This window comes from Lactuca serriola, chromosome 5, assembly GCF_051521515.1.
Source record: "Lactuca serriola cultivar US96UC23 chromosome 5, Lser_US96UC23_V15, whole genome shotgun sequence".
Classification (NCBI taxonomy): Eukaryota; Viridiplantae; Streptophyta; class Magnoliopsida; order Asterales; family Asteraceae; genus Lactuca; species Lactuca serriola.
This window is the reverse complement of record NC_136412.1, coordinates 234,547,598-234,571,745: the sequence shown is the minus strand read 5'-3', so window position 1 is coordinate 234,571,745 and position 24,148 is coordinate 234,547,598. Positions and strand designations below refer to the sequence as shown.

The window sequence follows — 24,148 nt, the reverse complement described above, 5'->3', positions numbered from 1 at the left end:
CGCGAGAACAAATCTAAGCCTTCTAAATTTTAAAATCAAAGGTTAATATTAACGGACCATTTATATAAATTCTGAAAGTCAGAGGATTAAACTGTAACTTCCTAATTACCTAAAAGGGTACTATAGTCATTAGGTTTTATCTTATTTTTATCAACTCCTAAAATCTCTCTCTCTCTCTCTCTCTCTCTCTCTCTCTTGTTTCCTTTAAACCCGATGGAAGCCACTTCTTTGTAAACTGTCAAAGAAAAGGGAAAACCACTTCTTTTCCTTTAAACCCTAATCGATCAAGGAAAGGGAAATGAACGAAGGAAGACGAACGAAGACGGTGAGAAGGAAGCACGAAGGCTCGCAGGCGGCACGAGTTTTCGTCGATCGATTCGCGAGAAGAGATCGTCTACGGGGGTCGACGAGACCGAAGGGAAAGAAGATAGGAAGAAGCAACGATGAAGACAATATCTTCGTAGGTCGTTGGTCGATAGGAAGAAAAGGAAGAGCGAGGGGTGAGGCCAGAAGATGTCCGATAAGCAGTGGCAAGGTCGCAGGTGGGGTTTTGGTGGGTATTGCTCGACCGTAGAAAGTGTGAGGTGCGATGGGGGAAACGATCAGCGATAACAGCTTTGGTGAGGGTGGTTTGGCAGCGAGGGTCGACTAGAAGGAAGGGAAAGGGTCTCCGGTAATCTCCTTGCACCCTCTTCTTTGTTATTTGGCAGCTAATACGAAGGATGATGAAACAAGCAGAAAAATCGATCAAAAGGGTGTTTGTTTAATTTTTTTTACAGAAAAAATAAGAAGGAAATTGGGAGGGTGTTGCCTCTATTATTCACCGAAAGAAAACTCCATCTCCGGTGGTGTCTTTGACAGTTCACGAAGAAGGAAAAGAAGGAAAAGAAGTGGTTTTCCCTTTTAACAAGAAATGGCATATTAAGGTTAGTTGATTATACTTTTTTCTTGGTGGGTTTTGATTTCGGAATCGCAGAAGCAATTTGAAGAGTAAAAATAAAACACATTCTTGACAGGGTGGCTGGGAAAGTTTGTGAATTGCCAATTTTCTCAAAACATCATTGATTTGTTTGCAGGTCTTCATTGTGGCAGATACTCTAGAGTTCATCATTGATTGTTTTTGTATCTTCAAGTGATCCATTCTACAGGTTGCGTGGGAAAGTTTGTGTTATGCCAATGTTACATTACACATACAAAAGGAAGGGTCAAAAGGGAAAAGAGTAATTACCAATGAGCAAGAGGGGCATCATTGGATTTGTGTTACTTCCAGCTTTGTATAAGGATTATCTTTTGTTGTGGAGAGCGTATTTGACATCGGGTTCATTGGCTTTGTATCTGCGACGATTGGGTTGTTTTATGAAATGCGTGAGAGAGGTATTCATTTGTGAATATTAGGGTATTCATTTGTTAATAACAATGTATTCATTTGTAAATAGCAGTGTAATCATGTTTGAATAAGTGTATTTATTTATGATTAGATGTATTCTTTGATTCATTTGTGAATACCAGGTATTCATTTGTTAATAACAATGTATTCATTTGTGTGAATAAGTGTATTTATTTATGATTAAATGTATTCTTTTATGAAGAAATGATAATTTTTACACCTCTTCTATTGTCGGTTGATTAAAAGAAAGGTGGATTACTTGTAAATTGATATGTATTCATTTGTAATTGTAGTAGTATTAGTTTTTTTGAAAAAAAAAATCGTTTATGAATACAAATGTATTGATTTTGGGTTGGATTTCTATTAATTTTTTCGAAAAAAAACATGAAATACGAGAAAAAAATTATTTTTTAAGAAAAAAAAAATGTTTTTAGTTAATTTTTTTTTATAAAAATGTTTTTTATATTTATTAATAAGAAAAATAAAAAATAATATATCCTTCTTTTTTGGTAACTGATCCTAAATTTAAGGGAATTTGATTGATTTTATTTTATTTTAATTTAATTAAAATATACAATTACTAATATGACCTTATATATTGATTGGTCCAGAACTGTTCTCGCGTTCTCAACCTTTTAGGTGTTCTCATTTGATCATTTCCCTATATATATATATATATATATATATATATATATATATATATATATATATATATATATATATATATATATATATATATATATATATATATATATATATATAAAGACAATTCAATCTTACCATTAGTATGTCTCATTCACGAAGCCGATCTATAAGGGGGGTATAAGGTTACTGCCTATAAAATGACGGTTTAATGGGTGTCCACTCTCACCCACCGCTTCCTTGACTGATGGAGGGTCGTTAGCCGAACGGATAGGATAGGACATTAGTTCTCCCTCATTAAAAGTATATTGACAAATATAAAGTAACTAAACTTTTATTAAATTCCCAATCTTAGTTACGTCAGGAAAAATGTGAAAATGGTGCTATTCCATGAAGTTACACTTTGCGCCTTGTTAAGCCGTTAATGAAGCGTGTGTGGTTAATCGACACACTAATTTGGGACTGACAATGTGTGGAAAAGGGTAACTTGATGTTAATTATAGATCAATGGTGCGTGTGTGGTTAATCTGCACATTGATTAGGTGATTTGTAACATTGGGTGTACCAAACTAATTTGCATGGTTATTTACACATTGTTTGTGATCCTCGGCATCCCAGTCACAAACTTGAAGGGCACAAGCGAGAATTAAACATGCCATTTAAAAGTTCAATGAATCTCAAAGTATCTAGGAATTTCAATCCAATTAAAACTTAATAATTTATTTCGTTTTTCATGGTGGAAATTGGTAAATCGTCATTTACCTACCTTCAAATATTTTACAATTTGATTACGACATCCCTCTTCGCAATTGTAAAATATTGTGTTGGGTCCTAGCCTTAATATTTCGTTTTGGGTGTTATATTAAGGACTTAAATCAACTAACTTGAATTTCTCACTTTATAGATGTCTAGGTAACAAAACTATGGTCTTCCCGAATCTGTTGGAAAAGGCTTTCCACATGAAGATGATATTCCACAATATCATACTTCACTTCCTCCGCCTCCTCCAATTATTCTCCCTGACCCACAAGTTCAAATACTTGAAACGTTCAAGGTCACTCAAGCCCTATTGGCTAGCCAACATGAGGATGGAAGATCTGTGTGTGCACATGTCTTGGAGATGAAGTTACACATTGACATGCTAGGAATGTTAGGAGTCGATGTCTCAAGGAAGTTGGCTGTTGACTTAGTTCTTCAGTTACTTCCCGAGTCGTATAGTCAGTTTGTTAAAGACTACTATATGACAGATCGTGATGTGAGCCTTATTGATCTTACCTATTTGCTTATTGTTGCTGAGTCTGCAATGATTTGACGCAGTGGAAAGGCAAATTTGATTAGAAGATATACAACCCAAACTTCCATGTACATTGAAAATGGAAGCATTGGAAGTCCAGAAAAGATTTCTCTTTCCAAGGGAAAGGGAAAGAATAAGTCTGAGATTGTCCCGTGTACCATTCCCAAATAGTCCATATGTTTCTATTGCCAAGAGAATGGACATTGGTTGCAAATCTGTCGTATCTACCTGAAGGTTCATAAGGATGGTAAGGTCAAAAAGTTTGACTCTGCTTCAGGTAAGTCCACTATCTAACTCTGTTATGTTCCTATCTGTAGATTTTTAATACATGATGTGATAAGATTACATTTTGATGTTTTGTAGGATCAAAGGAAACTTAAAGGAAATGCATGCAGAGTCTGTCTAATTGCGAAGAGATGGATTTCAATCGCATGGTTTGATGATCGGATTTTTAAGCTGCTGCTTAGGAGTTATGATAGATCGCTTAGAAATTTGTAATAACATAGTTTTCATTTGTAATTGCATTGTAAGGAAAAGTTTTTCCGCAATTATATAAATAAATAAAAAAAATTATCTTATTTTATACTTCTTTGCAATGACATATGTGAAAATTGATGTTTGTATTTTTAGCAATATGGATTTGATTCTTTCGTTTGTGGTAGTGTCTAAATTTACCAAATAAAGAAAGATTCTTATCACCCAAGTTTCAATTGGACAGAAACTTGGGATCATAAAACTTGTATTGTATGATGAATGAGGACCTTCATCTTTGGGAAATTAGGATTAATTCCTTGTTCGCATACAAAGGTGAGTTAAGTGAAGGACTAGGGGATCGGGTACACTTGGTTGTGCATTGATCAGATCCACCACAAAGAACGATAAGACTATCCGTTATGGTGTACTAAAGTTAGTAAATATAGTTATGCTTACAAGATTAAGTATAATTCTGAGTCATTGAAAAGTCTCAATCTATAGCAGAACGAATACGAAGAATCAAAGTCGGCAGAAAGATAAAAGTTTCTCCAATCTGAAAAGATGGGAGAGTACTCGAGTATCGTGTTTTATGATCATCTTAATGATTATAAAAAAATCATATCACAATTTGATCCTCTAAGGACGCCTTAATGCATTTGTTTGGCTAAGAAGAGGAATCAGGAATGGCTGAAATGGTTAAATCAGTTAAGATGAATCATACTTCGTTCCAAATACAAATCTTAGAGTCATACTCCAAGATTGTATATTGAGTGACATATCATCAAATTAAAATGTTTTCTACTCTTGTACATTTGAAATTGGTAAGTTGTAATGTTTTGGATAAAACAAAGATCAACTAAGACTGATTGTCAATAGTGTTTGTCTTGATCAGAAACCACACTAACTCTTGAATATTTGTTTGTCAAGTAATGTTCCTTGACAAAGTGAAACTTATATGAGGTTAGTGGGAGTCTTAAAGATCTTGAAAAGTTTTAAGAACTAATCAAGAGTCAACCTATTGTGAATCACTAGCACACGACTTGAGGTTTGTAACATATTGTGTTGGCATATTCTTATTTAGTGTGCCCATTCCAGTTAAAGTTGACTGTGCATGTGAGTTTTAAGAGTTCTCAATTGTTTGCATAGGGCAAAGCGCACTGGTCAGTGAAAGTTCATTGATCAGTAAGGGTGATCTGCTCAATAAATTGGAAGACATGGTAGGCCCTTATGCTACCAAGTGGTAAGGAATTAAGTTTAGATAGGTTCTGTCCATATGGGTTTGGATTTGTCACTAACCTTGTCTTAAGATTATGGTTATGACAAATTCACATGGATATGAACACATACACCATAAAAATTTAAGTGCCATAAGGTTTCTTTATAATTCATGAAAACGATTGTGAGGAAACGCTTTCACTAAGTAGATTTTAAAGAGTTAGCATTTGTGATATTTGCATTCTCAAATTCGATTATGACTATGACATCGCTCTTCATAGTTCGAATTGTGAGAAATGACAAAAGGTCTAAACATTTAAGACTTATTGCTGTAAGTTCTAAAATTGTTTAGACACGTATGAGCTTTCTAATAAAAGGTGTGTGAGCTTAGATAAAGGCTTATTGAAGCATCTCGTGTCAGAAATCTGAACTTCGATAGGAAAGTCAATAAAATATTGATTTCTAGAAGTCCAACTGATTTCTGGATTTATGTCACAGCTAGTAGGAGCATAAATGTTATGCAAGTAAAAAATAATTGTTATAATAGTATGAGCATAATTATTATGGTAAGTGTTGCAAGTTAGCAATGTTAATTATAGAAAACAAAGTTTTCAATTTGCAAAGTTGCAGGGTTGAAAAGTTGTTTTGCTATAATTAAGGGAGAGGAACTTATACTTCATTTCAATTCTAAAAGTTTAGATTGAGATTTTAATCAAATTTAGTCAATAATTTATATGAATACCATGTTGAAATGCTTGGAATTTCTATATATGAAAATATTATAGCAAAAGACTGGTCAAGTATCATGTCTTTATGTAAAACATTATGAATCGTATTCCATATGCTTCGGGTATAGGACCGATTGCATATGCTATAATATTCATGTGTTCTAATTTTTCCAAATGCCTAAGGCCTTAAGAGGGAAAAAGGACTAGAACTGGATATGACTAAAGTTATTAAACAACTACTAAGAACAATCCAAGGTTCGCCAAAGATTGGTTACTTATGGATAGTTGGAAGTATAGTAATGGATGGACCATATTGACATTATTATGAATAGACAGAATTCTATTAACAATGAGTTGTCATATGGAAAATATGGAAATGTTTTCATAATGGGAGTTGGATATCAAGAATCTATGAGAAAGTTAGAAACTTTTATGCAAGAAGGATGTTCAAAGGAATGTGCTTTGAATATAAGACTTCAGATCTATGAAATTGTCTTGTAACAATCTCTAAAGGAAAGTTTTGTAATTGACAAAGTCTCTGTGACTTGTGTACAAAAGGATCACTAAATATAAATTTAGAATCTAACAAATTACAGTAAGTGGCAAGAACTTTGTATTCTTACACTTACGATAAGGATTTGGAATTGTGAAATGATTATCATTGAAAATGTTTACAATTGATCTATTTCACAAATTAAGGACCGTAGGTAAACATAGTGTGCATGCTTGGAGAATGGGATAATTATTGTTTTAATTCAAGTATTAGTTGATAAATCGAAACAATATACAATGAATAATGTGTAATCAATATGGTGATTAAATAAAAGGTGTTGTATGTACACTCAAAAGTTTTGGGGTCATATAGGATTAGTATTATTCTTGTATTTCACTTTGCATGTTTTGACTTCCTGAATAATAAGATTATTCAAACCATCCACAGCCGATCATACTTTGGAAGTAGGTAATGAGGCTAGATTGTCATGAGTTGGCTTGTAGATTTTCTAAGGCGTTAGACATAGCAAAAGTTCGCTACACCATTCATGAGTGCTCCTGAAATAAGATTTGAGTATTGGATTCAACCCGCGCTCACCTGAATTACTTCATGGAATTTATCACGAGTAATTGTGAGACGATAATATCATATAATCTTCAAACTAAGATATATGAGTTGTTGACTACGAGTTGGTTGTGCATTGATGATACGAAAACGCAATGTATCGTTGTGCATGACTTAATGAGTAGTTAGTACAAGCATATAATGTCGAAGTTTATCTATTCCTTTTATCCTAAGATGATTAAAAGCGATATCCTGGGCCCGTCGATGATTTTGTTTTGACTATATGTCGGGCCCGGTCAGAACTAAATTGATGTGTTCGGGAAACAAATTACAGGACAATAAGTATGACTATGTTCCATGCATTTGTCCACATAGATATCTTGAGAACAAAGGAATATATGATCCCTTATATGAAGGACACGTCATTGACTAGGTCAGAGTTCGACAACGACTTTTGAAAGCTTACGATTGCTAAGTCGGATCCTGAAGTTGCATTGGCAGTTATTGTTATTGGACTTATCCAAGTGGGAGATAGTAGGATTTGGTGTCTAACCCATAATTATAAATGGGATGTACTTGACCCGATTGTAGCATGGTCCTTTTAGGTTGCCTTCACCAGTGCAATTTGATACGATGGACTTTTGAGAATAAGGTTATTTATGATTTAATAATATATTACAAGTATAATATATTAATATGAAATCATATTATTTAATTAGTATTGATCAATAATTAATTTGGAATTAGTTTTGTGACCAAAAGAGACTAATTAAATATATGGGGATTAATTGTGTAAATCAATGATTTTTATAGTGTTGGCTAATAATCCATGGTTATTTAGGATATGCTAAACCAATGAGATAATCCATGGAGCCTAAGTAATATGAAAGGTCATTAGGGTTTACAAGGTGTAACCCTAGCGTTTGCTACACTATAAATAAACCCCTTTAGAGCCAAAATCGGTTGCCACAACATTCTTGGAGAGTGTGTATTGATTTTGTGCTAAGTAACTTATTGTCTCAAGCCTCCTCTTGCATATTGGTGTTTGTGAACCATTATAGGCATCACACTTGGGGTGCTCAAGCTTTCAAAGGTCAAGGATTACAAGTCCTTCTAAGAGGTAAGTCATCTAGCTAGTTGTATTGTTCATTTGACAATTTGTATGCTAGTTAGGATGTATGCTTTGGAAAATTGCAAATATGCATGTGTAATTAGAGAAAACATAGATACAAGACATTTAAGGTCTCATGTGCACCATAGGAGTGTTATAGTGCTCAAAACCCAATAGAGGTCACGTTCTCCGGAGAGGCGACGATCACGATAATGTGACAGTTCCAAAGAAGGTGAGGCGTTTGTAAACAAAGAAGCTTTTGATGGTGGCAGAGACGGAGATTTAGGTGGTTTTTTAGGGTTGTAGACAAAGATGTAAGATGGTGGTAGGTGACGGCTGCACATCATAGATAGAGATTTTGGCGGTGGGTGAGATATACGATGATGGTGGTGAATATTCCCGGTGATGGTATATATAGAGAGAGATTAAATTAAGAGTTTTAAAAAGGTGGTACCATATTTCTTTTTTCAATTAAAAAATAATAACATTAAATTAATTGGAAAAGATATAGACAAATGGCATTATGGTCATTTTAGATCTGTCATGGACTAGATGCACAACAAAACGTATATCAAGGACGAAAAGTGTAAGTTTTATGCAAACGAGGGACGGTCAGAGTTAATTTTGGAAAACATGGACTAAACACGCTTTCTGGCACGTACGCGAGGGACGATTGATGTAATTTATTCTCATATTCTACTAGAATATTATTAGACTACAAATATTCAAACAATTTTAATAGAATATTAGAATATTTTACAAATTCTAGCAATTTTAGTAGAATATTAGAATATTTTAACATAGCTAACAATTTTAATAGAATATTAAAATATTCTAACATTCTAAACTTTCATTTCAATATTTACAGTTTAATATTATATTAGAATATTTCATTTATATTTAAAAAAATGGTGTTTTTTATATATTTCTATTTTCTGGGTAAATAAAATGGCCAAAATAATATTTTTTTTATTTTGCATTTTAGATTTTTTTTTGTTTATTTTTTGATCTCCACTTCTCATTAAATTAACATGGTCTCAAATGAATATATATATATATATATATATATATATATATATATATATATATATATATATATATATTGTTAATTAGTTTGATTAAACCAAATCTTATTTAGTTTGATTATTGTTAATTTAAAAATTCTTATTAATCTAACTAACCCAACCAAATAAAATAAAATCACATTAAACGTACCGCAATAAAATCCAATAACATTATTCTTAAAAACCTATTTAACTAAAATCCAATTAAACGGACCGAATAAAAATCCAATAACATTATTCTTAAAAACCCGTTGAACTAAACAAAATGAACTCGACAAAAAGAGCCATATATGATATAACGACCAAAATCATAATTTTCACTATATATCACATACTATAATATAAACATTTTTGTAATTTACTCTAAAATTAATTAATTGCCCTTAATTTGTAATGTCTCTTTTTACACTTCCACTCTTCTATTTATTTTGCAATTTTCCTATACAGGGATATCAGATGATGTAATCCTGGACGTTCATCACTTCATCTAAAGTACAAGATTTTAGAAAAAAATGAAAATAAAAATTTAACTCGCAAAGATCATACTTCATAACTTCATACAGCAAAACACCAGCTCGCTCTCGCTCTCGCTCTCTCGCTCTCTCTCTTACCTAAAAACTCCCAAACACAAAAATCATCAAATTTTCTTAGAACCAGCTGATCGTCGTCCGAATCCTAATTCAACAATCAGTCGATATCCTTTCTTTCAATCGCCATCTTCTTCTACCTCTCGATCCGTTGCCATTGTCAAATTATCGAAAACCCTAATCATTTTCTTTAATATTTCGCAAAAGAAAAAAAAAACAATCAATCATCGTCGATTTGGGGGAGGAGGAAAAAAGAGACCATCAATCTTTATTATTCCAGATTATAATCAGTTTTAATCGATTTTTGATCTGGGTTTCCGATTCTAATTTTGTCGTATCGGAGTTTTGTTATTGGTGTTCTTGTGAAAAATCTTATTTTTCCTCATATCCCCAAGCGTAAAACGCAATCTTTTGATTTTATTCGGAACTTTAGTTTGCGGTTTAGTTTAATCGAATTAGATTTTCATTTTATTGATCCCCATTGCAAATCTTGTTTTTGCATAAACTAAATAATCTTTGGCAAATTATAGGTTTGTGCATAGGTGTATACTGCGATTTGCATATAGAAGTTTGGTTTCGTATAAAAAGAACACAAAGCAAAACCCTGGGTCTTTTCGAGAACTTCGAAAATATTTGGAGTGCATTTCATATCGAGTTTCTGAAGAAAGATGGTCGGTGGTGGAAACAGAAAGGATGATCCGATAGCAATTAACAGCACGAACGTTTTTGCTGCTCTTGGAAGTCTAAAGAAGAAGAAGAAGTCTGATAAAGAGCAGGGTTCTTCGAAGAAGGGAAGTAGTTCAAAGAAGAAGCAGGATAAGGAGAGCAAAGCGGAGAAGGAGCAGGTTTTCTGGGCTCCGGCGCCGTTAACGGTGAAATCATGGGCGGATGTGGACGATGAAGATGATGATGATTACTATGCAACCACAGCTCCGCCTCCTGTTTGGGGCGCCGGTGCTGGAATGCAACAAGACAAGGTTAAAGGAAATGAGACTCCAGTTGAGGTGAGATTTCATTGAAAAATCGTACTTCATTTGCATCTAAATTTTGTATATTGTGCTATTGCTTTGATTTTTCATGAGAAATGTGGGATGATATTAGATGCTAATACTGATTCTCTTTGATTGGATGAGCTTATTGAAAGTGATTATCTGTTATTGAATAATGAGGATGAGATAGTGTTCAGATGTGCTTATTATGCCCATGAAGTTGCAATAGTTAGTTAGTTAGTTACTACCAATGTTGTTCTTTGATTATTTAAGGAAGTAATAGATAAAGTAAGACTTTCAATGTAATGATGATAATTAGTTTTTTGTACCTTGGATTCGAACCCTAAATAATCAGATAATCATAAGCAGATTATAATGCAATGCATACATTTTAGGGCATGTAAATTAACTTTGTTTCTAAGTTATCAAAATACTGTTGTTGCTAAATCAACACTTAATTCTACAAAACATGGTTTTTGTCAATAATTAGGAAAGTGAAAGTGAAGATGAAGGTGTTGATGAAATTGATGATGAGAATGATGAAGAAAACGATCATGAAGCAGAAAAAGAAAAAGAAAAAGAAGGTGTTGTTGAAAAGGCTGCTGAAAAAGAGGTTATTGTGCCTAAAGACAATGACAGACAACTCTCGAAGAAGGAAATAAAGAAGAAAGAACTTGCTGAACTTGAAGCAGTTCTTGCAGAATTAGGCTTATCTGAAACCACATCCCAAGAAGATCCCCATGGTAAGTAACCTATTTAACAATTTATTTAAAAAAAAAAAAAATTTAATGTAAAAAATGTCATGCATCATCTGTTTTTCAGGTGGGACCCAAGAGAAGCAAAATGGAGAAGAGGAGAAGAAAGACAAAAACGCCCCTAGTGGCGAGAGCAAAAGTTCCAAAAAGAAGAAGAAGAAAGACAAGTCTTCTAAAGAGACCAAAGACTCCAATTCTGTGGCATCAGAAGAGAAGGTGGAAGGCTTATCTGGAGTTGATGTGAAAGAGAAGTTGAAGAAGGTGGCTGCTGCTAAAAAGAAGAAATCTTCTAACAAGGAAATGGATGCTGCCGCTAGAGCTGCCGCCAGTGAGGCGGCGGCAAGGACTGCCAGGCTGGCGGCTGCTAAGAAGAAGGAGAAGAACCACTATAACCAGCAGCCTGTGAGGTAAGTGTGGTGTCATATGATATGCTTTTAAGTCAGAGCATGGATCGTTAATAAACCTTTTGTTCTTTTTTTTTTACATAGCGATATTTTTGGTTTTTGAATTTGGAAATTACTAGAGATTTTAGGGATTTTATCAGACTTTTATTTTAAAGATTTATTCCTTGTGTAGAGAGTAGAAACACCTATGGATGTTCATGTTGCTAAATCTTGATTTTTTGGTTCGTGGATGCTTCTTTTTGAACCTATGTAGTTAATAATTGCATGCTATAGCGGTGGTGCTACAATTGTTATTTGAATTAATTCAATTGTTGGGCTATTTCACATAAAGAAAAACGTTTTTAGATCATTCCATTGAGTTAAAAGTTTTTTTTTTTTTTTTGCCTAAACCAAAAAAAAAAAAATGATTTGTTTTGGCTTGATCTAATTAGGAAAATATTCAATCAGTTCTTTTGTTTCCATATACCACAACACAATGTGTCTGTCTTCCCTCTCAAGTCCCAAATTCTTGATCTTTCTAAATTGACGAAGCTTCCCACTTCAACTCACTCATCACCTTAGCGATTTTGGACTTCTACTCACTCCTCAACTAAGCATCGACTTATGCAGTCCAGTCCCTTGAGTTGCAAGTCTGTGATGACTTCCACTTCCACTAGGACAATGTATCGGTTCTCTTGCCAATTGCGTTGAAGACTTGGAAGGGTTGTAGTATGATTAACTCTCACATTGTTTAATCATTTTATTTGCTTTGAATGTGTTGAAGTATGATCAATTATGTGACACTAGCTGTGTGACACCACAACGTGTATATGCTATACTAACATTTATAAGGCAAATGTTATATTAGCCCATCAAACTTAACGTGTTTGTTCTAAAAGGTTATCCAACTTTTTTTTTGTACATTAAGGGAATGAACTCTCATTTTCCTGTTTTAAAACATCCTTATGTGACCTGATACAGGATAAGTCTGCAAAATCTATGCCCTTGACCATTGTTTGACCATAACTTGCACCTCCATTGAAATATCCTAACTGTACTTCATGAACAACTTTGAAACCGAGCAACTCATATGAAGTTCATTTTACAAATTCGTTTCACGTATATGTCTCTTTTAAGCATTTCGTCCAACACCTTTCGTGCAACTCAAGTAAACTTTGTTTTTCTGATACCAATAATAAAATTATGTCCAGAATACCATGTTTAGTTAATACAACATCACAAATTGTGTACAGTCAATACAAATAGAAGAGACTTGAGAAAAAGGAGAGAATCAAGAGCAGAAAGATATCTTAGAACAAAGATATCCGAGAAGAAGGGTAGATTCAAAATGCAATGTTGTAATGTGAATCAAAAATTAAACAAAACCTATAAATGTTCTGGTGTGTATTCTCATGGTCGAAAGAAGAATGTTTGTTGGGGTACATGAAGAATGAGAGAAGGATTCAATTAGCATTAACGATTTTGAAGCTTTAAGGGGATTCCAGGTTAGAGTTTAGATGTTTGTTTCTGTCTGTGTATGTGTTCTTCAATCAATTTGTAGGATGTCGATTATGGCAGTGTGGTGTTGGATTTTTCCAAAGATGGTTCGATCGAGTAGTATCACCACCGTTTCAAGAGGTTGGAGGATTGTAGGTGCGTTACAGGGATGCGAAGTAGATACTGGTGGTGGTTGGTTGTCGATGGAGGTTTCCGACAAGAGAAGACGGGGGTGGAATAGACGAGGGTGTCTCCGACGGGCTTTGAGGCGATGCTGTGTGGATTCGGTGTTTAGAGTAAAGACGAAGACGAAGGGATGAAGATGGGTTAATGCCCTATGATCACGTTTAAGTTTTTTTTTTCTTTTTTCTTTTTTCTTTTTCTTTTTTTAATTTGTTTTAATTTATATTATTATGATAATTGAGTGACCTCTTATAAGGGGTTAAGTGACGATTTTAACATGTCACATTCTACTTTATTCCCTTAATGTACAAAAATAATAATTTAGTGACCTTTTAAAACAAACGTGATAAATTTGTTGGGCTAATATGATATTTACCCAACATTTATATGCTCATGATCTATGAAGTATGATTAACAAATTATGTTGTTATGTTGTGGTGTGAAGTATTATTAACTATAAGTATGGAAGTATGGAGTATGATTAACTTATTAACCGGATTGGATTGAACTTTGAAGTATGATTAACTTAGTGTCTTTTGTATTGTGTTTTTCAAGTTTTTGACATGTTATCATGTTTTCTCAGCGCCACATAACCAAATTATATTATGTCAGTAGTGGCAACCGGGTAATGGGTAAAGCCACAGGGTAAACAAGCAACATTGCAAAAATTATAAAACATAGTTTTTAAATTCTAACAAAAAAACAAAACGTTAAAATCAAAAAAGTAAAAAACATAGTAAGTTTTTTGTAATTTAGCCGAAAACAAATAAGAACATCATGATATAAGATCTCATTTTTTATAAAACATAAAAAGACACGTTTTTTGATTTTGTTTTTAACATAGAAGAACCCTTTTTATTTTATTTTTGTAATTGCAAAAAAAAAACAACTTTTAGAAAACATAAAAGAAACATCATAATATATTAATCAACAAAATTGAACAATTTGTTAAGATATTATAGATTTTCTTTTTTGGTTTTTTTTTTCATGTAACTTTTAGAATCCGTCTAAAATTCAAAAATCTTGTAAGTGATGATTTTTAAAGTCTGTCGGTAAGAAATAAGAAAACTTATAATTTATAAGCATACTTATTGTAATTACTAATTAGCGTTTGGTAAAACCACTAAAATAACTTTTAAATTTATTTTTGGATAAACTATATTGAGATAACTTATTGCTAAGCAAGTTCATAAGTTAACTTATAGTTTTTTTAGCAAGCCATGTTTAGGCTTCCAACCCACTTCTTTGCTCCTGGCAGCCAACCTAATCAGAATGTATCACTGGCGTATTTATCCAATTAACAAATTTGGGCTCCAACACTCAATACAAAGCAAAAACCCTTCCTCAAATGTTTAATATGATGTCGATGAATGATCCGGTAAATGTTGGGTGGTATATAGACTCATCATCCACATTTCATCTTCATACAAATGCATGTATACTTCACTACACTAGCTTTAATTTATTTATTCTTATGTATCCGTTAGGGATGACTTTTTTTTTTTTGAAAGAGATGGTTAGGGATGGCTTAAAGATTCATGTAACCCGCGTGACTCTACTCTATCTAACTTCAATCCCATCATACATCACATCTTAAAAATGTTCTTGTAACTCCTTAAATTATCAAAAATATTATATTTATTTGTCATTTTATTCGAGATAACAAATGTTCTATTGAATTTGATGAATTTGGTTTCTTTATGAAAGATTACTAGACTGTCAACCCTTTATTGAATGTGAAAACACAAGTGATATTAATCCAGTCATTAATGCAATTTCCTTTATCTTTATGGCTTCGTCTATCCGACAGTAGCGTCTCCGTCACCCAACTCATCAAGTTTTACAATGTTTGCTTTCTAATAGTTTGCTTCCTTATACAAACAAAATATACAAAATTTATGTCATCCATATAAATTAGGAAAACATGTTTGATTACCTTTTACTTTATTAAAATCTATGACACATTTCTTTTCAAATTATTTATTACGGTATGTGGACTTTTCCCTTGCAAAGTGTTAGTTGAATAAAGTATTATGTCATTTTCTTGATCAGTTTTCACACTTTATTTCACTTTCTTTGGGTATATCCTCTATTATTAAAACATTATGCGTTCTCAAAGTTCCTTTATTTTAGAGCATATGTTAAACTCAATTTCATAGTGAGATACATGTTTTTCAATGTCATAATAGTAGGGAATTCAACAACACTAAGTTCCATCACATTTGTGACACAAATGACATTCAAATTCGTTTCTCATTCCCTCACACTTTCCAAAAGAATGACATGGGTCATTAACAATACCATTTGCACACAAGCTCACATTTCTTCAACTTGTTGGGTCGATGCATTACATATGTCAATCCATATTCTCAGTATTGTTCCTCCTACAACTCTCCAAAATGATTCTCTCTACCATAAAATCTTCCAGAAACAACCCACCTACACTCACTTATGTAACACCCCATAGTCTTGATAAAAGGTGCAGTAATCGTAAAAGTGAGGGCGTGCATATAAAGAATGTCTAAATCTGACTTCATAGGAGGAAGTTATGACTTTTAAAAGTTTCAGCACAACAGCGTGCGACAAAGAAATGATAATTAAAATCAGACGACTGTTAGGTAAAACAATCTAAATGAGAGTTGAAGATCTCGTGAATAGGAGTCCGTCAATATAAAGACAATCAAGAACGAATGTGGTATGAAAGAGTTATGATTTTTATACGGACTTTAACAGTCTAAGCCTAAGTAAATATAACTTTAAAAATAAAGCGAGAATTAGCTGATGGAGTCTAAATGAAAGTTGTAGTACTCATTGATAGCTACGCTTGCTATAAAGAACTGTTGGATTAGTGTCTAAGTCCATAACTATTTTGGTATGTATTTGACCTGATGGTGCATGGTCCTTTTGGGTTGCCTTCACCAAAGCAACTTGATAGGATGAATTATGGAGAGAAAGGATTAATTATGATTTTATTAATATACTATGAGAATAATATATTAAAAGAGAAATCATATTGTTTAATTAATATTAGTCAGGAATTAATTGATAATTAATTTTGTGGCTAAAAGAGATTAATTAAACTTAAAGGACTGGAACTGTAATTATAAGATAATTGCATTTGGGCTATGGATTACCTTGGGATAATAGGTTGGACAAATTCTATGGGGAAACCCATTAGAAATCGTCCAAGTGATATTCTAAAAGGGTCCATGGGCTGCTTAGGGCTTAAGCAGTCAAATTAGGGTTTCCTAGATGAAAAACCTAATAGCCTACATGTATATATAGTACCCTTAAGCCCGAAAACATGGCTAAGAGTTCCACTAGGGTTTCTGGACGTTTTGGGCAGCCTCCTCTCTCCTTATTCTTCATCCTCTTGCTCTTGGTGTTTGTGAGCCATTAGAGGAGTGACAATTGTGACTCTAAGCTTTCTAAAGTTATTACAAAGAGGATTTGAGATTGTTATTACTACATAACAATCAAAGGTAATTCTCTAAACCCTTATTTCAGTTTATAATATGTTAGATCTAAGATTGTAAGTCTTGGATACATTGCATGTACAATAGAGAAACCTAGATCCAAGCATTAGTGTTTGCATGAGCACATAGGATGTTCTTATGGTCAAAACCCATCAAGAACATCGAAAATAAAGCTCATATGAAGAAGTTACGGAATTTACAAAATTTACATTTAACGTGGCGCATAGAGAAGCACGACGCATGCTTCTAGAAGCAGGGAGCGTGGACCACAGGGAGCTTGACATATGGCACAATTATGGAGAAACGACATAGCAGGAGTGTGCAGAACGCTCCTTGAAATACGCGACATGCGTCCCAAAATCCGCCTTTAATTAGCAACTCATGTGTCACACCCCAAAACCAAGAACGGTGGAATACGTTCTGAGGTGGAGGACGTCATGTCAAGTATCACAACATATGCAGTATAGTAATCAAAGTACAATAACCATTGCATTAATAGTAATAATTTTTCATAAGTTACATTTAGCAACAACATCAAGAGTAAAATACAGAGAATAACATATAAAGCAGCTCGGTAGAAGGTTGTATTCACAAAAGCTCCCGGAGTGTACCTGTCTACCGATGACCTGAGAATACAAGTTATTTTGAAAGCGAGTATCAACGTTTTTTAATGCTGATGAGTTCATAAGTATTTAATGACACTGGTATAAAAACAGGTTTTACTTTAAAATAATCTCACACAATGATGGTGGTTTAGAATCTATAGAGTGTTAGAATTCTTCCAGAAAATCCTATATTTTCTAAATAAAAGCAATCTTCTACCAAGACCCAATTGTTTTATGTTTTAAGGAGTAATTTCCCCAAAAAATACTATCATTATCAAAATATAAATTTTATTTTAAAGGAATTGTGAGAAAATCACAAGTAAAAGTAATAGGGGAAAATAATATTATACCTCAGCAGTAACACTGCTGGCTAAAGTAAATAAAACATAGACTCCAGGAGGGTATCGAATGGACAATACGTCTGGCTCAGTCTAAAGGTGAATAAAACATAGACTCCAGGAGGGTATCGAATGGACAATACGCCTGGCTCAGTCTAAAGGTGAATAAAACATAGACTCCAGGAGGGACGCCTTGGGGAGTCTAAAGAAAATAAATTACAGACTCCAGGGTGGTATTGAATGAACAATACGCCTCGGAGAGTCTAAAATAGTCTTTAATACTAAGTGGGTTGGTTTAAAGGTTTAAAATGTGGCCTAGTGTATAACTAGGAAGATATATATATATATATATATATATATATATATATATATATATAAAATTAAAAAATAAATAAATAAATAAATGGTATCAGAGCCAAGAAAAGTTTTTGGGGTGGTTATGCATGATATATTTATTTCAAATTTATTTAATTTTGGTTTAGTATCCTATAAGAAATTTATAAGTTTTAATAAGCATGATTCAGAGACAAGACCAGTGATTGGTTGGATTAGCGTAAAGCGCGCAGATAAGGACGTAAGTCGCGGTGCCGGACCACAATCATCGTCGGGACGATTCCCCTCTGCTCACCATTATTAAAACAAGTAAGTTTTCTTATAGAATTTTAAAGCAAAATTAATTAAATATGAGTAAATTTTCAGGCATACTATCCAAAAAATATATTCCTGGTAAAAATATCAACAACGAACAAGATAATGATGATAATCAAATAAATTCTATTGAAGAAACCGTTAATAACATAGAACAAAGTTTGAATAATTGGACAATACCTAAAACTAATATTAATACAATATATATAATAGGAACTTTTGATTATTTTCAAGGTTATTCTATTAAAATGACAGAACAAACATTGTCTATTGGTCAAAACCAACAAAATTTACATTTCTTATCATCACGATCTATTTTAAAGCATAGAACGAAATATAAATTTTTACATGTCGGTTTAGTCCAAATTGCTATCAAGCCTCTATTTAGAATTGGAATAGATGCTCTTGTTCTCCTTATTTTAAGAGACAAGAGACATAAAGATTTTCAAAATTCTATTTTAGCTATGGCTGAAACAAATATTGCTAACGGACCTATTTATTTCAATTGTTATCCAAATTTCTCTGTAGGATTATTTGATAAAAATATTTTAGATACTTTGGTTTTAACTATAGAAACAAAAAATTTAGAATTTAAAGATGATACAAAGCCTTTAGCAATAATTTATCGTGTTTGTTACAAAACTATGACAACTACACTTGAACAAAAAACACGTTTATCAAGTCCTAGAAATGAAACAATTATTTTTGAAGCAAATACTAACCATACCAAAGTTCACACACCAAAAAGATTAAAATGGTCTGATATAACTCAATCATGTAATTGGAACTTACAAAATGTTATTGATCCAAAACCATTAGACTCTTCAAAACAAATCTAAAATATTATTGAATATAATGATGGTTTTGTAGATATAAATTTTTCTTCCTTAAATATTTCATCATCCAGATTATCAACTTCTTTTATCCCAGAAACAGGCTCTTCAAAATCTTCGTTATTAAAGTCAAGATCTTTAAAACTAAAAACTGTTGACTATACTAATTTTATTCCCAAACCGTTATATCAAGATGATCAAAATAGTGAAAATAGTCTTCCTAGTCCTACTAAATCAGATTTTATTGATGAACTTCAAAATTTTAAACAACAATTATGAGTTCTAAAATACAAATTAATTGTTCACAAAATAATAAGCTTTGGGCTAATATGTTAAAAAGGCATTGGAAGATAAATTCTAATATATGCAAAACCATTTAACATTTAGAAGAAACTAAAACTCATGAAAATTATAATTTATACAAAATACCTCCATATACTAATAAATATAATAAACAAATAGAAAAAAATTCTAGGCTAAAGATAGGAATAAAAAAAAATACGAAAAATCAAGAAGTCATAATTTAGAATCGATAAAGCATATTTCTTCAATCCTAACAAAAACAACCTGTTAAAATGAATTTCTCGAATTTAGAATATCAAGTTGATTTTGATTACTTAAAAGATATTGAGTATTATAAAGATTATAACAATAAAAAAAGAGCTTGGCACGAAGAAATTTTTTCATACTATTTAAGATTTCTCCATTTAGGCCTTTGGGAAGATTATGTTTTATCAAATAAAATTCATTTTCCTTTTTTTCAATGGTTTGAATTAATTTATGCCCCTAAACATAAAATAAATTACTCATTTAAAAATGATTCTATCACTCCCATTTTAGAGAAAAAATATAAAGATATTATTTCTAATAAAGAAATTATTGCTAATTTTCCACCGAAAGGAGAAATTATTATTAACGATATGTTTATTGCAACTCTTTTAGTTCAAGCCCCAAATCAATTAACTATTAAAAAGGGTCTTCAAAAAATTATTTACCAAAATAATTATGCAAATGAAACCTTATCTAGTATTACCGAGCATTTAGTTAAAATTGAAGAAAAAATTTTCAAAGATAAAAACGTTAACAAGCAAGATATGACAAGCACTAGTAATTTAAGTTTTGTTCCTTGCCAAATCGATGGTAATTTTAATCTAGGAAATACAAATTTAATTAACGAATTAGAAAAAAGACTTTCAAAACTTCATATCTCAAACACTAATAATATTAATACTCTTACGAATGAAGAATCTAAAAATAGTGATATTAATAGTGAAACAAATTTTGAAACTCTTGCTCAACAATTTGATACAAATGATGATATTAATCAACTCACTAATGACTTTTCAAATCTTAATAAAATTCATCAATCAAAGCAAAGCACTTTCGGAAAAAACCCAAAACCAACCATAAGAAATTATTGGAATAAACCCTCTCTTCCAGATGTTCAACTTAAAGAACGAACTTTTCAATTTGATCGTTCTCAATATGATGGTAAATCTGTTTATGAATGGAATATTGATGGCCATTCTGAACATCAAATTATGAATATTGTACAAGAAATGACTATGGCTGCTAATGCTTATAAAGCTCATAATAATACTCAACTCCAAATTGTTAATATTATTATTTCTGGTTTTACTGGCAGTCTTAAAGGCTGGTGGGATTTCTATATTTCACAAGAAGAAAAAGATTATATTTTATCTGCTAAGAAAACTATTATAAAACAAGAAAATAATCAACAAATACAAACGTTTGAAGATGATATGGTTAACACTTTAATTTTTGCTATTATCAAAAACTTTGTAGGAGATCCTACTACTTTTCAAGAAAAAACTTTAGAAATTTTAATGAATTTACATTGCAGAAAACTTACTGATTTTAGATGGTATAAAGATAATTATCTTGTTAAAGTTTTTTCAAGACCTGATTGTAAAGAGTTTTATTGGAAAGAACGTTTTATTGCTGGCCTTCCAAAACTCTTTGCAAAAAGAGTTAGACAAAAATTAAGAGAAAATTTTAATAATATCATCCCTTTTCAAAATTTAACTTATGGAGATTTAATAAACTATATTAATAAAGAGGGATTAGCAGTTTGTGCTGATCTTAGGTTTAAAAAAAACTAAAAAAAAATAGAATTAACAGTAAAAATGAATTGGAAAATTTTTGTCAACAATATGGTTATCAACCCTTGAATGGTACGTCTACTTCAAAATCTAAAGTATTTAAGAAAAGATCTTCAAAATATTTCAGGAAAAAGAAATATAATCTTCCAGAAAATTATAAAAAGTGCAAAGATTACGCTTCGAAATCTAAAAAACCTTATAGACTAAATTATAAAAAATCTAAAAGAAAATCAAAAAATATTATTATTTGTCATAAATGTGGGCGTAATGGTCATACGGCTAATAATTGTTATGCTAAGACAAAAATAAATGAGTTAAATGTCTCTGAAGATTTGAAAGTACAGATAAGAAAAATTAGTTTAAATACTGATTCAGATTCCGATGAAAGTATTTCTGATTTTCAAACAAATGATTTAAATATTCTCAAAAATACTACTTCAAGTTCAGAAGATTCTGATATTTGCGAGTGTATTGGTAAATGTCACTGTAATAATTTAATCAATGTAATTACTAGTAGTTCCATTAATGTTCTTTCACAAGATGATAAAGATCTTTTAAACTCTCTTGATTCTATAAAAGATAAAAATATCCAAGAATTGCTAATAAAACAGATGCTTAATAAAACTAATAACATAACTCCTGCTAATAATGAAAATTTTAATTTAAAAAATATATACGAAAGATTTACTGAAGCAAAACCAATTTCTATGCAAGAACTTCAAGAAGAATTAAAAATAGTAAAACAAGAAATAAAAGAAATAAAAAAATAAAATTTTAATTTTAGAAAAGGAAAAGTCTTCTACTTTTAAAAACAAAAATATAGAAATTAATAACGAAGAAGAAAATAAAATTGAAAATGTAACTATTGGTAAACTTATAAATAATCAAGTTTCTCAAAAATGGAACACTCAAATTATTTTAGTCAAGGATAATTTTAAAATCAACTTAACTGCTTTAATTGATAGTGGTGCTGATATGAATTGTATTCAAGAAGGAATTTTTCCTACACAATTTTATGAAAAAACTACATCTAGACTTACTGGTGCCGGAGGTACAAAATTAATTGTAAATTATAAAGTTTCTGATGTTCATATTTGTAATGACCAAGATTACTGTTATAAAACTCACCTAATTTTAGTAAAAGATCTCTCTTCTCCTTTAATTCTAGGAATGTCTTTCATTACAAAACTATATCCTTTTATGGTTCATGATGATGGTATAAGAACCAATGTTTTTGGAAAGGAAATTATATTTAAATTTTGTGAACCTCCTCTATATTCAACGATTAATGTCCTTAATTATAAAACGCAACAAGCCAAATATCTTATTAACGAAATAAATAATGTTCGAATAACTAATCAATTATATGATAATAATATTCAAAATAAAATAACAGGTTTAAAATTAAAATTTGAAAAAAATGTTTGTTCTAATATTCCTAATGCCTTTTGGAATAGAAAACAACATATTGTAAAACTATCATATATAAATTTTTTTAATGAAAATGATATTCCTTCAAAATAGAGTCATTCACATGAATAATGAATTAGAAAGTCAATGTAAAAATGAAATTCAGAATTTAATAAATAAAAAACTCATAAGACCTTCTAAATCACCGTGGTCTTGTTCAACATTTTATGTCATGAATGCCGCAGAATTAGAAAGAGGGTCACCAAGATTAGTTATCAATTATAAACCTTTAAACAAAGTTTTAGAATGGATTCGTTATCCTATTCCTAATAAACGGAATTTGCTAAAAAACCATTATGATTCAAAAATATTTTCAAAGTTTGATATGAAATCAGGATTTTGGCAAATACAACTTCATGAGGAAGATAAATACAAAACTGGTTTTAATGTTCCCTTTGGGCATTTTGAATGGAATGTAATGCCTTTTGGATTAAAAACTGCTCCTTCTGAATTCCAAAATATTATGAATGATATCATAACTCCTATAAGTAGTTTTGCTATTGCTTATATTGACGATGTCTTAATTTTTTCAAAATCAATTGATCAACATTTTAAACATTTAAATCAATTTCATGATTTAATTTATCAAAATGATTTAGCTGTCTCTGCAGCAAAAATGCATTTATTTAAAAATGAAATTCGTTTTTTAGGACATGATATTGTCAAAAACACTATTAGACCTATTACAAGAAGCTTGCAATTTTCTACTAAATTTCCTGATGAAATTAAAGATAAAAAACAACTTCAAAGATTTTTAGGATACTTAAATTATATCCATGATTTTTTCAAAGATTTAGGGATCATATGTAAACCGCTTTATAATCGATTAAAAGACAATCCTGAACCATAGACTCAAAAACATACAGATATAATTAAATATATAAAACAAAAGGTCCCTACTTTGCCATGTTTAAATTTACCTCATCCCGATGCCAAAATCATAGTTGAAACCGATGCTAGTGATATTGGATTCGGAGGAATTTTAAAACAAAAATTTGTTAACTCAACTGAAGAGCAATTGGTTCGATATTACTCTGGTGCATGGAATGATACACAGAAAAATTATTCAACTGTCAAAAAGGAAATTTTAAACATTGTTTTATGTATTAAGAAATTTGAAGATGATTTATTTATGAAAAGTTTTTTTATTAAGAATAGATTGTCAATCTGCAAAAACTATTTTAGAAAAAGATGTAAAAAATATTATTTCCAAGCAAATTTTTGCTCGTTGGCAAGCCCTCTTAGGTAACTTTGATTTCGAAATAGAATTTATAAAGGGAGAAAATAAT

At 31.4% G+C, this 24,148-nt stretch overlaps 1 protein-coding gene across 1 annotated transcript; it reads left to right on the top strand.

The window, feature by feature from the left end:
* The first annotated feature begins 10,089 nt into the window (after window positions 1–10,089).
* On the top strand, window positions 10,090–11,941 carry LOC145053747 (uncharacterized). Its single transcript, XM_079001842.1, has 3 exons — window positions 10,090–10,563; window positions 11,039–11,291; window positions 11,371–11,941. The coding sequence occupies exons 1-3, from the start codon at window positions 10,228–10,230 to the stop codon at window positions 11,712–11,714; spliced, it is 933 nt and encodes a 310-aa protein (XP_078857968.1). The 5' UTR covers window positions 10,090–10,227; the 3' UTR covers window positions 11,715–11,941.
* Window positions 11,942–24,148: the final 12,207 nt, after the last annotated feature.

Coding starts and splice junctions, on each gene's coding strand:
- LOC145053747 (XM_079001842.1), top strand. CDS start 10,228: ATGGTCGGTGGTGGAAACAGAAAGGATGATCCGATAGCAATTAACAGC. Junction 10,564..11,038: donor GAAATGAGACTCCAGTTGAG/GTGAGATTTCAT, acceptor GTCAATAATTAG/GAAAGTGAAAGTGAAGATGA. Junction 11,292..11,370: donor ATCCCAAGAAGATCCCCATG/GTAAGTAACCTA, acceptor TCTGTTTTTCAG/GTGGGACCCAAGAGAAGCAA.